The 14733-nt window shown below is 35.3% G+C and overlaps 1 protein-coding gene across 1 annotated transcript in view; it reads left to right on the forward strand.

Annotated features, from left to right (window-relative positions):
* Window positions 1–2548: 2548 nt before the first annotated feature.
* Window positions 2549–14733, forward strand: part of LOC131683215 (acyl-CoA synthetase short-chain family member 3, mitochondrial) — a 967052-nt gene continuing 954867 nt past the window's right edge. The window contains exon 1 of the mRNA XM_058965052.1: window positions 2549–2678. Within this exon, the coding sequence (XP_058821035.1) occupies window positions 2624–2678 (55 nt within the window). The 5' untranslated portion in view covers window positions 2549–2623. The remainder of the gene's footprint in view (window positions 2679–14733) is intronic.

Below are 14733 nucleotides of genomic sequence, written 5' to 3' on the forward strand. Positions count from 1 at the left end.
CGAACAAATGATTTTTGATCAACCTAAAATTTTTACTGCATGTTCAAGATTACTTTCTCCAGCGATGTACGTGGGATTTAATTGTTTCATTGCATAATTTTTAATAAGCAATTTTGTGTCGATTTTTAACACATTTTCAGCGTTTTCGACTAAAAAATGTGCCATTTCGCGAAAATCAAGAAATAGAAAAAATCTTACGTACGCCGCTTGCTGTCGTTCTAAGAAGTTTAAAAAGCTTTGGTTTTTGGCTCTGAATCAAAAATTACGGGACATAGAGTTCCGGCCGTGGACCCCTTCCAAAAAAATTCCCCGACGGGAAAGTGCTGCACAGCCGCCATCTTGTGATGAAATTACTCGAATAAATCATTTTTTGACGTAGGACTACGTCTTTGTTTTCGATATAGGGGTTCACTCTGCAAATTCTACAAAAATGGTATGTAACGAAAAGTGGTCCAATTTTAAACGCATATAATTCAGCCATCTCACGATAAATTTTCAAATTTTTTGCTCAATTCGCCCCGAAATACTTCTAAGAATAGATTCCAATAGATAAACCCAAAGATTTTTGATATCATATCATTAAAAAATTAAATAATATACAACCTCGTCAAAATATCGCGCATTAACACACAGAAGATAGCGCTTCCCAAGCCCTGTACGACGGATTGGTGTACCTAGCGCGCAACGCTTCTATGAATGACGTCATCATCGACTATTTAAAGAACGGACTTGGCCAGACACGCTCAGTTCCCTGTTGCCAGCCGTTCAAGCAGATCGCTGCGCTGTGTTTTTTACAGCCAGTGTAGCTGAGCTAGAAGTCCGTTACACTAGGGTTCGTCGCGGTGCGGATGTGGGCGGTAAATGGATAGTCCGCACCGCAACCGCAAAAAAATAATAAAACCGCACCGCTTACCGCAACCGCATTGCATTTACCGCACCGCACCGCGCGGTAATGCGGTAAATGCGGTAAAAATCATGTATTTTAAAAATTGTGCTCAAAAAAAAATATTCATTTGTTTTGTATATCCATATATAATAAAATGTTATTCTTATTTACACGAAAATTAACTTTGACGGACTCCTAAGAATGTAACATTTATGAAAATATTCAACTTTGCAAGTTTTATTAAGGGGGTAAGGGTTTTGGCGTAAAAAACACTTTCTCGATTTTTTTAAACTGCATAAAGCGAATTGATCAAAACTTTTGTACATTCTAGTGTATCATTTCCATAACATGCTATAATTTTTCATTACAAAAAAATCGACAAACGACTCGGTGACGAAGCTTTCTGTAGAACGTCTCTGGAAAAACATGATTTGCGATGTTACCTGCCATTCAAAAACTACTTAACCGATTTCTTTCAAACTTTGTATACAGATTCTATGTAAATGATACCCAACCCCTACGTTAAGCTTTCGAGATAAATTTACAATCAACGCAAAAACTGTCCAAACTATGCAAAATTTGGCATCTGGGCTAACTTTTACACTTTTCACAATATGAAGGGAGGCCTTGAGGGAGACTTTGAGAAACACAAAAAAATCGCACTGCTCTACACTAACTTCGAAAGCTTTACTTTCAAAAAGTTAAAAAATACTCCTAACTGAAAAATATTATTTGTTAATTTGGTAGAAAATATTCCCAGTTGGACGAACAATAGATGCACGCGAAAAAAAATTCCTTCAAATTCGTTTGGTTTGATGATGATAATTACATTCTTTGGATTGTTTTTAAGTCTTAGTATTAGTAGTTCTTCAAGTTCTCCAAATTAATCAAAATTCACAGTTGAGAAAATATCATCGAAAATGATTCATAATTCGATTGTCAAGAGGAATCGGGAGAAATGATGCATTTTGTAATTGGACTTGACATTACAATTTAATTGTTTTTCAATGATTGGATTTTGCGTTTTATGTATTTGAAAAGTTTCGTTTGTAAATTTTTTCTTTGAAGTATAAAATAAATAGTTTTCAAAATATGTCGTAAAATAATGGTGCCAAATTATATTGGACACAGCCTTTAGATTTTATTTCTTAATAACAGTATGTTTTATGTCAAGTCTATGGAAATTAGAGCAAGTAAATGTTTATCATGTTTCTGTATTATAGGGTAATAAGTAAAACTCGAACGATCTGACAGAGGGATTTTCCTAATAATGACATTGCTAAGCATTCGTTCAGAAAATAAATCTAGTTGCGTTCTTCTCAAGTGGTCAAAGTCATAGTTTTAATTCTTTATCAATTATTTTTTGAAGCGCGGTTGCGGTAGTACCGCGCGGTAAAAGCCATTTCCCGCACCGCATCCGCGGGAAAAAGTGTCTCACCGCACCGCAGTTTTTGCGGTGCGGGTGCGGTAAATACCGCGCGGTTGCGGTAATTACCGCAACCGCGACGAACCCTATATAGTACACAATACACGATAATATAGTATAAATGCAACAGCGATCAAAAGTTCACTATATGTGGAAAATTATTCATACGAATTAGAATTCAAACGATATGGGGTTAAGGGAAGGCATCACTTTAATTGCATTTTAGTTGAACACACTGTGTCGGCGCGATAGAACGTTGAACATCTATACGGTCTGATCGGTTGTTGGAGTGGAGAATAAAAAAGTGTATCATGAATTGCACGTTCAACATTAGTCGAAAATTTGGCAATGATAGTTCGAAAAAAGGTATAACTGATTTTAGTGACATGCATTTCGTATAAAAAATTGTGTTAATATCATTAGCATTTAAAGTTTTATTTGTTAAAGTGAAAATCTACGTTAATTGTTAAAATACAAGTTACCGGTTGTTTTAAAGCACCAAAAATTAAAATAAAGATTTTATTTCGTCACTATATTTTAGTGTGACAATTTATAAACAAATTTATAACTTTATAACTCAACCATTAATCAGTTATTGCGCATATATGTCGATTAAAATGTTATACAAATTGATGAACTGTTGAGTGGGTTGAATTTCCTTTTTCTGTACTCCAACGACATTGAAATAGGTTGAAAACACTTCGTACTCATGGTAGTTTTGCATAAGAAATTTATCGTCCTAGCTCCTGCTTATAAAATGATTTTCGGAAGGCTTGGGATGGGTGGATTATATAAATAAGTCAAACGTTTTGAAAAAACGTGTTTAATCCACCCAACAGTGTGATGGGACATTTCTTATAACTCTTATCACTCTTCGGATATTATGTCGTTTGAGAACATTTAGAACTTGATGCTTCGCGATGTTTTTGATAACACATACTACATGGGATAGTGGCAGGACTCAGAGAATCGCTCAAATCAGCATAGGACAACATCTGTGCTAGAAATCTCAAACCAAATCAATGGGAAAGCGAAAAAATGGCCCATAAAATAGACATACCAACGAATTATTGTTAATGCTCTGTTAATAAAATATCTAAATTGTGGTGGGAAAACTGAATTTTCCTAAAGGGGTTATATATTGTACTGAGCCAAAAAAATCGAATTTTTTTTTGAATCGATTTGAAGTTTATACTTTACTCAAATTTCCAACGCTACTGAGAACTAAGAAATAAACGCTTTTTCTTGAAAAGGGCGATACTAGCAGTGATGCCATTCAATCAACAGTGAATATTTCCAGTCTTGGTTTTATTTCCTATTTAAGAACTATTGTGTTTTTTTACATCCTAGATTGCATGATTCAGTGATCGAAACCCAAAACTTCATAAAGTATTTGAAATTATTAAATTAAAATTTATTTTGCTATTGAAATTGACAAAATGATAGTACCGCCCCTTTGGGGAGTTTACTTTTTCGGTCCCATCTAGCAGCATTGAAGTATCGCCCTTACGTTTTTTTACAATAACTACCGTTTTACACCACCGATTTCGTCCGGGTTTTTTCAATAGCGATCATTGTTACTATTTACAGCTGGTATCAGCTTGATAATCCTAAAAAAATACGAAAAAAACATTTTCGCCTCTAAACTGCTAGCAAAAAAAAGTATCGCCCTGTTTGTTTGCATGGAGCGTGGAGAGCGAAACTTTAAATAAACAAACAAAAATACAGCTTCGCCCGTTGTATTTTTTGCTGTAGTTTAAGAAAGCAATATCGTAGAATCAAAATTTTGAGGTTAATTTGTTGCGTTTCAAAGCCCTCATTCGCATGTATGAAAAAAACCTCTTTGTTTACATTTGTAAGTATCGCCCTTTTCACAAAAAGCGTTGAAATGAAATCGCAGCTCCTGATATCACGCTATCTCTGAAGTGCATGCGTGCATAGTTTCAAATTTTACTTCGACATCGACTTTTTCTAAAGGTGACTTCCCAGTAGTATCCTTGATTTGAATTATTATCGCTAATCCTAATGCCAAAGAACAAATAAAAACCTCACGAAAACGAACCGTTTGGGAAAATCATCATCATTACTGGAATTTTCATTTTCACGAAACTTTTCGATAACCTTCCGTCAATTGCGTTAATGCGCTGGGTGCACAGTGCTCTGAAAATCTAGCGAAATCGTCTTAGGGCACCAGCAGGTCTGTAAAGAATACTAAAAATTAATTTCTATTCCATAATTTTCAGTTCAGCAATTCGAGAGATCGTGCTCACCGCAAGCCATGAAAAATAGACTACGTTGTGCAGTTACTATTTATTAAAAAATCACGGTTAAATAAAAAATAAAACTATTACAAAATTTCAAATAGTTTATAATTTTCACAAAGTTTCGTAATATTGTGTAGGAAAAAAGCTGAAAATTTCACTATTTTCTCTATCTGCAACATATAAACCCCTAAGTATACCAATTAATTGGTATACGAATTGGAATAGGTTCGCCAAATTTTGGAAGAAGTCTATAAAATAACCCCTTGAAAACTACCTAAAAATTGTTGTAGTTCGATGCAATAAAAAAATCTCCAAAAAAGAAATGTACCTATTAATATGAAACACAGCGAATAATACATACAGTAAAGACCCATTTTTATCAGTGTCATGGTGTATTTTAGGCTGACAAAATGAGGACATTGACTAAATCGTGCAATTTTTTTTTCCTTTATAATAAACTGAAGCTGTTAAAATATTCTTCCCGTCCCTTGATGTAGTCTGATAACTATTCCTGATTATGATGAACTTTTTATTTTCGCATATCTTCATGATAAGGAAAACATGCTCAAGAAAGGATTTACTCGAATTCAGTCTTGTTCGTCTGCTAGAGCCCATCAAATATATGTTCATATTTGGCTGATAAAATCGGGGTTTCAATGCATTATAATAGATATTCAGCATTCGAAGAAGTTTCTTTTGAACGTCTTTGTTTCTACTTACTTGAAATTAGCGGCGTAGCCAGAAATTCGGTTTGGTGAAAATCGATCATACGGCATAATTCCGAAACCGTAATTTTTGAAGTTTTAAAATTATGCAGAATTAATTTTTCAGAAAATAGTAACAGAGTTCGTGTCTTTAGCGAATTTGTTGAGACTTTATTGTAGTCATGAATATTAACCTGAGAAAATTCACCATAAATACTTCTTGGACGATATACCGTCAAAATTATTTTATCAAATGATGCGCTGTTTAACGTTTGTAAAACTCATCGAAGATACTAAACCTCTGAAATTGGCGGTTTAAAAATGATGCTATCTTGACCTTAAATTACTGTTTTTAAACATGTGACCTATACATATAATTGGTCATACAACAAAAATCAAATGCTCATCAAAATCGATCAGGAACTGCTCGAGTCGAATGGAAATCGTCATTTTCCATAAATTTCTCTCTACAATCGGAAAGTGTTATCCTCGTTATTAATCATATTACGTTTTCGTCTAAACTCGACGCATTCCCAAAATAAAAACCTGTTTTAATCCACCTAGTGGTGCAATTGTGCTTGTCTCATTTGTCCAGACTACGATTCCATGGCTGGTTATTTTCAATACAATGGTGGAAATGAATATTACATGTTCAGTACGATTTGCACATACATACAATGGATCGACAGCCGCGATCTTGAGATACTATGTGATACTGAATCATCGCTTGAAACCAGCGGCGGATCATGGAGAAAGATCCGGGAGGTCCAGGTACTGCCGAAAATTTTCAATTTATTAAGAAATTTTAAACTAGTTTTAATTTTAAAGTAGCAACCCCTCACTGCATTCTCCCTCCGGGCCGGTATGATTGACGATTTTTGGAGTGATTGCATAACCTTTCTATATGAGAAAGGCAAAAATGTACCAAAGTCCAAAGAAGTCAATTTTTATTAAACATCTCAATGTTTCATGCATTTTAAAGTCATTTGGCATCAAAAATACAAATTTGATTTTGAAAATTTTTCATTTCAGTTTATATGGGAATTTGCTGTGTGATTGCACTCTTCAACTCATAACTCCGGAACCGGAAGTCCAATCAATATAAAATTCAATAGCGGCCGATGGGAAGGTTGTACCTTTCATTTCACTTTGTGCAAATCGGTTCAGCCTTCTCTGAGAAACAGAGGTCACATTTTTTTACACATACATACACACACAGACATTTTCCGATCTCGACGAACTCAGTCGATTGGCATATGACACACGGCTCTCCGGGTCGGGATCAGAGCTGAACAATTTCAGTGAAATCAGATGATAGCTGATATCCTTCGTTTTGAGCTATCACCATTTTGGACGAATATCAATTCAACACTAATACCATTTCACTTACTGAATGATAGTGAGCAAGCAAGAAAATTGAAAAACTAAGACCAACCAGGTTTGGACCAACGTCGGACCAATATCGGGCAGTGCTGGACCGACATCGGGCCGATGTCAGACCAACGTCGGGCCAATATTTGGCTTGTGTCGGACCAATGTCAGACCGATATCGGACCAATGTCAGACCGATATCGGACCAATGTTGGACTTATGTCGGACCAACATCGGATCATTGTCATACAAACATAAGATCAATGTCGAACGGTATGTTGTTTTAAATATCACTTCGCTGGCAGTCAATGTCAGTGACTGATGCATTCAACTGAAAATTCAGTAAAATGAGTGATGGTTCAGTTTGTTCGCCTGTCAATTTCACGTGTTCTGATACAACTGAACTGATATTGTCCAGCTCTGGTCGGGATTAGATTGACAAATTTTAGAGTGCGTTGCGTTGCGTTGCGTTGCGTTGTGACGATGATTTTGGCGGATTGCACACTGACCATCATGTTTGACTGCTGATTATCTAATAAGAGTTGCTTAGGAAGTGGTAAGTAGGAATTCATACCAATTCGACCCATATTAAAACCTCAACAGCATGATAGCCATCATTGCCGGCCGCCCCCATCTCCATCGTTCACGGGGAAGGATAAAGGATAAGGTAGACAGGAAGTGTTGATGCTCCACCTACTTAACAGAAGAACGACGATTCATCAGACTCTTCCATAGGTGTCGCGGAGTTGGTAGTTTGGAAGGGTATCAGGTCTAGGATTCGCTCCAAGCAAGCGATGCGACCTGTAAAGCATATTTTATTAGGTACTTGTTTAGTTAGTCTGCGAGTGCACGATCACTCGAAAAAGAGAAGATCTTGTTTAGTTTTTGGTTCTTTTTAAACTCTGGGCAGCCGGCTACCGAGAGTATACTATGTTCCCTAAGCAAAAGCAATTTGAACTCCACACAGCCAACCGTGGGAGTATTGCCAGGAAAGGCTAATCTTATCTGCGTAATGAGCCGGATCACTATTTATTGCAACAGTATTTGGACAGAATTCGCTATTTCTTCTCTACGATATATTTATTGGCTTGAAAACTACCGAGTGACAACACATTATACAGGCAAAAATAGCGCAAGATGTTATAAATCAAGGAAAGTATTTCTTATTTTCCATATCGGATTGCTTGTGGAATACAAGTATACGAGCGATAATAACGAACACTGAAGGGAAATAGAAAGGATTGTTAACCTGATGCACGGGCTTGATAGCAATAACGGAGCTTGAAATTAGGTTCACAAAAACATACGCGGCGAATTTTCAATACGTATTGACCTGTGGTCATAGATACTAGTCAGATTAGTCGTATTGGGGCTAATTTCCGATCAACTAGTCATTTTCACGGCAATGTTTTCTCGACTAGATCTGTTCGCACCCTCTCATTCTGCTACTATCGGCAGAAGGCCGATAGCACCCAGTCGTCGCCGGTCTAGGGACCAAATGTCATCAATAGACTTAGACTCGCGTGGAGGCATGAGATAGGAAACTAGTGAGAATTTTGCTATCACACCGTTTGACGACCAGAATGGATGGGAGAACAGTAATACTGGCAAATACCCACTACCATACGAACGGTGCAAATTCGGACGAGTGACGTAGAGTACTGCACTGGATGATTTTGAAAAAAAGACCAGGAGTGCGATTTTACGAAGTTCCAGCTTCCGATGGCCCTACATCCTCTGCCAAAGTGAAGTTCTGGAATGTTGAGATTTTTATCGCTGTTTAGGAAAGCAAAAGTATCACAAAGCTAGTGTCAGGCCATCATGAGACCCCAAGGAGTCACTCCTGGAGGCATCCGTAAATGCAGACCTGTCGGTAGACGATTCCAAATTTAATAGAAAAATACCTAATTTAACACATCTACAGATCGCTTGCAACATAAAAATCTTTTTGTGCAATTCGACAGCTCCATCTTAGGCCAATTCAATAAATTTCCTACATGAAAGTTTCCTTTTTTTTAAACGGTTTTTAAACCAAAGCTTTGGAAGTTAAACCTTGGCGTGGAAGTGCCGGTATATTAATATATTCTGTTACTTAGTGTAGAATTAAATTTAATCGTTTACGGCTAATATACAACCGCCAGAAGAAACTTAAAACATTGGTACACAATCGAGAATGGCAAATCAGAAAAGATGAGTATATGTCAGTGATTCACTAAATACAGACTGGAAAGAGGGTAATATGGAAAACCTTAAGGTCCGTCCAGGTTAGGTCTTCGGTACGGAGCAATACCTCGACCAAGGAACTCCTAGCATGTTGTTAGTCGCCTCTTACGACATGGGAGCAGTTCCCAGAGGTTCTATTCTTGGATGAAATAGTGCAAAAAGATTTCAGCCCGCCGGACACCACACGGCTTTAGATTGACAAATTTTAGAGTGAATGAGAAAGGCAAAAACATTTTTAGCAAATGTTGAAAGTTATGCATTTTTTTGGTGAACAGTTCTATGTTTCATAGACATTAAATCAATTTTAACTTCGCTTTCTATTAAATAAAGACACTTATTACAGTACATTTCTACAAATACGAGCTCAATTTGAAAATAAATCTGAGGATTATGATTGATGACAGAACCCTGGAATTTTCTATTGGAATGTTTTCAGGCAGGAATTTGATATTGATACTATTAGACAACGGTGAAATCAAGACCAATAGATCAGTTACTTATCAGAACCCCATTCCGACAATTTATCAAAAGTCCTCATGATGTTTACAACAACAGGTTATCAATCTACGGATCAGATAATTGTTATTGTAATATTGAATTAAATCATTCTGCATCAATAAATTTTCAACTTCAATCCAATATTTTTTTTGATGTGGTGGGGGGGTTGTATGGTGTTAAACCCCAAAACCTTCTCTTGGCTACGCCGTTGCTTGGAGTTATTTATTTCGCTTTTCATTTTCCGATTTGTTTCAGATCGATCCGATGGTTATAAGTTAGAAAAATTGCAGGTTCGCACAAATGAACATTTTTGTACTAAAAAGTTATCAAATTCCTTCCAGACAACTTGGAAGTGTTCGGTGATTATTTCTAGCGGTTGTAGATAGTAATATGAAATACAAAATTCGTTTTATCGAAATAATGTTTAGCTTATTTCAATGGATAATTACTATATTGAACAATAAATAGGCGACAAAGAGTAATCAACAAACAACAAGCCATAACTTTTAAAGTATTCAAAATAGATATTAAAAGTCTTTAGTAAAGTTATTCGCAAAAGTAAGAGCTAAAAATTTGCTGAAGGCATCATTTCGATATAATCACTTCCAAGAAAATTTGTAAAAATATCTCATTCATAGGGGGATTAATAAGCAAAAGCACAATACCAAAAGAAAGAGCATATTACCTCCATTAAATTCTCCGACGATACTATTGACCTAAAATACGCAGTTTTGGCGTTAATAATAGATTACATGTTTTTGGTCATATTTCTGGCAATCGGAAATGATAAATATCTTTCGTCCGCGTTTAATGTTAAATATCTCTTTTGATAATAGTCCGATTTCAACAATCTATAGCTTGTTCGAAAGATATTCGTTAAAGCTGTCTCGAAACATATAAATTGTTAATCTATATTGTCAATTTCGGTAGATAATTTAAAAAAACTGCAAAAACGCTGTTTTTACGCATTCAAACATCCATATCTTGGAAACTAAACATCAGATTCAAAAACAAATTAATAGCGTTCATACTGTTTTTTAGTTCTTTCGTGTAAAATTGGTTTGGATAAGATCGGTTCAACCATTGCTGAGAAACACGAATGAGAATTTGTCCGTTACACACACACACACACACACACACACACATACAGATACAGATACAGATACAGATACAGATACAGATACAGATACAGACACAGACACAGATACAGATACAGATACAGATACAGATACAGATACAGATACAGATACAGATACAGATACAGATACAGATACAGATACAGATACAGATACAGATACAGATACAGATACAGATACAGATACAGATACAGATACAGATACAGATACAGATACAGATACAGATACAGATACAGATACAGATACAGATACAGATACAGATACAGATACAGATACAGATACAGATACAGATACAGATACAGATACAGATACAGATACAGATACAGATACAGATACAGATACAGATACAGATACAGATACAGATACAGATACAGATACAGATACAGATACAGATACAGATACAGATACAGATACAGATACAGATACAGATACAGATACAGATACAGATACAGATACAGATACAGATACAGATACAGATACAGATACAGATACAGATACAGATACAGATACAGATACAGATACAGATACAGATACAGATACAGATACAGATACAGATACAGATACAGATACAGATACAGATACAGATACAGATACAGATACAGATACAGATACAGATACAGATACAGATACAGATACAGATACAGATACAGATACAGATACAGATACAGATACAGATACAGATACAGATACAGATACAGATACAGATACAGATACAGATACAGATACAGATACAGATACAGATACAGATACAGATACAGATACAGATACAGATACAGATACAGATACAGATACAGATACAGATACAGATACAGATACAGATACAGATACAGATACAGATACAGATACAGATACAGATACAGATACAGATACAGATACAGATACAGATACAGATACAGATACAGATACAGATACAGATACAGATACAGATACAGATACAGATACAGATACAGATACAGATACAGATACAGATACAGATACAGATACAGATACAGATACAGATACAGATACAGATACAGATACAGATACAGATACAGATACAGATACAGATACAGATACAGATACAGATACAGATACAGATACAGATACAGATACAGATACAGATACAGATACAGATACAGATACAGATACAGATACAGATACAGATACAGATACAGATACAGATACAGATACAGATACAGATACAGATACAGATACAGATACAGATACAGATACAGATACAGATACAGATACAGATACAGATACAGATACAGATACAGATACAGATACAGATACAGATACAGATACAGATACAGATACAGATACAGATACAGATACAGATACAGATACAGATACAGATACAGATACAGATACAGATACAGATACAGATACAGATACAGATACAGATACAGATACAGATACAGATACAGATACAGATACAGATACAGATACAGATACAGATACAGATACAGATACAGATACAGATACAGATACAGATACAGATACAGATACAGATACAGATACAGATACAGATACAGATACAGATACAGATACAGATACAGATACAGATACAGATACAGATACAGATACAGATACAGATACAGATACAGATACAGATACAGATACAGATACAGATACAGATACAGATACAGATACAGATACAGATACAGATACAGATACAGATACAGATACAGATACAGATACAGATACAGATACAGATACAGATACAGATACAGATACAGATACAGATACAGATACAGATACAGATACAGATACAGATACAGATACAGATACAGATACAGATACAGATACAGATACAGATACAGATACAGATACAGATACAGATACAGATACAGATACAGATACAGATACAGATACAGATACAGATACAGATACAGATACAGATACAGATACAGATACAGATACAGATACAGATACAGATACAGATACAGATACAGATACAGATACAGATACAGATACAGATACAGATACAGATACAGATACAGATACAGATACAGATACAGATACAGATACAGATACAGATACAGATACAGATACAGATACAGATACAGATACAGATACAGATACAGATACAGATACAGATACAGATACAAATACAGATACAGATACAGATACAGATACAGATACAAATACAGATACAGATACAAATTCAGATACAGATACAGATACAGATACAGATACAGATACAGATACAGATACAGATACAGATACGGATACAGATAGAGAGAGAGAGAGAGAGAGAGAGAGAGAGAGAGAGAGAGAGAGAGAGAGAGAGAGAGAGACATGGTCCCAAATCGTCGAGCTGAGTCGATTGCTATATAAGACTCGGCCCTCCGGGCCTCGGAAAAAATCTTGAAAGTTTGAGCGAATTCTATACATTTCTTTTATAAGAAATGTAAAAATGAGAATACCCCATTGGATATCAAATAATTTTGGCATGCGCACGCTAGGTATTCATTAGACATAGGGTAAAGTGCCTATTTTCACCAGGGTGCCTCACTAATTCATTAATTTCTCGGCCTACAATTAATGGAATATGTAAAAATTGACATCAACAGCTTTGCTTCGTTGTTAAGAACCAATTTAATAACACAAATGCTCTGAAATCAGTGTAATTCTCGTGTTTGAGCGCAATGAAAACTCGAATCGAGTACCCCTATTGTTGCGCTATCATTTGACTCAATGCGTTGAACAAAGATGGCAGACACTGCTCTATCCAACGGCTTCAAATGGGTAGGGTGATAATAGAAACATAGCGAAAATGGGCTCACCCTAATGAATATTAGTAATGAAAAAATAAAGATATTAGGAATAGCGTATACATAGTCATGTCAAGTGATCTTCGATAATTTCTCAAGATCACCGATTTTAGATAAACATATTTTATTGCATAGGCACCCGGTGTATAGCTTTCTGGTGCGGATCTCGAAAAAAAAAATCGTTGGGGCGTTTCGATTATGAAGTGGACATTGTACAATGCGTAATACGTAATAACCTCTTTTAGGGGTTAAATTATTGTAGATCACTAAAAATAGGCATATTTCGCGATTTTTCTTGGCGCAATGAAATCATTAATCGACATTCTGTAAAATATGAATTATAATATTAATTATAAGTTACAAAACTATTTTTTTTAATAATTTCATCACAAGATGGAGGCTGTGCAGCACTTTCCCAACAATAAGTTTTTTCGAAGGAGTCCACGGCGCACAGAGGAGTAACTAGAACAAATTCTTGGCCAATAACCAAAATAATTTTTTTTCGATTTTTTTGTTTCGTTATATTTTTTTACATGCCTAAGAACCTACTGTATAACGTGGAAAATTTAGGAGTATATCAAAAATTGTTAAAGAATTTTTGCATGTATGCCCAATGGTGATATTTTAAGGGATATTTTAATCGTTTTCGTTATATATTCAGCAAAATCGCCTTCTAGTGATGATGACTGTATTAAATAAGACAATATTATTACAACCGTTTAACTTCAGCTTAAAACTAACTAAAAAAAGTAGACTTGCTGTGTATTGCACCAACTTTAAAAAATACCTTTTTTAAACATTTTATTCTAAATTTGAATGATAAAAGTTACATTATAGTGCTAGATCCGGCAAAGTTGCTGAAGCAGTATTGCAAAACAAGATTTCATCTATACAAGAAATATTCGAACTCTTCCGATCTTGTCCGATCCACTAATTCCAAGCGATTTGAAAATATTGAAATTTTTACTAATTTGAGGTACACCGAAATACTGTAGGGCTAAATACTGTTTGCCAAAATGAATCTCTATGAAAATATGCAAAGGTGTCCCTTTTCTTCTCCCTTTCCCACTGATCAAATGTTTATGCAACTGGAAAAAAACAAATGTATTCACAAAGATCACCTAGAAATTACTAGTATTCGAAAGGATACATAAAATTGGCCTTTGCACTGGTAGGTGCGAAGATGCCAAATTGTTCCAAAAACTAGTAATTGTCGATTTTTAGTTCATATTAAGGCATAATAACAACAATTGCAGCAGCAAATAATTTTGGCCAGGATTCGACCCCAATTACTCCTCTGTGCGGCGGGAAAATCTCTAATAACTTAGGAACCAGACTCGATACGAAGTGACGTACGTAGAATTTTCGATATTTTTTTTTTCGCGAAATAGCGTATTATTAAATAGGAAAATGCAATAAAAATCGACATAAAATCACTTAGGTATTAAAAAAAATAAACAATGGACAAC

This window comes from Topomyia yanbarensis, chromosome 2 (assembly GCF_030247195.1).
Source record: "Topomyia yanbarensis strain Yona2022 chromosome 2, ASM3024719v1, whole genome shotgun sequence".
Taxonomy (NCBI): Eukaryota; Metazoa; Arthropoda; class Insecta; order Diptera; family Culicidae; genus Topomyia; species Topomyia yanbarensis.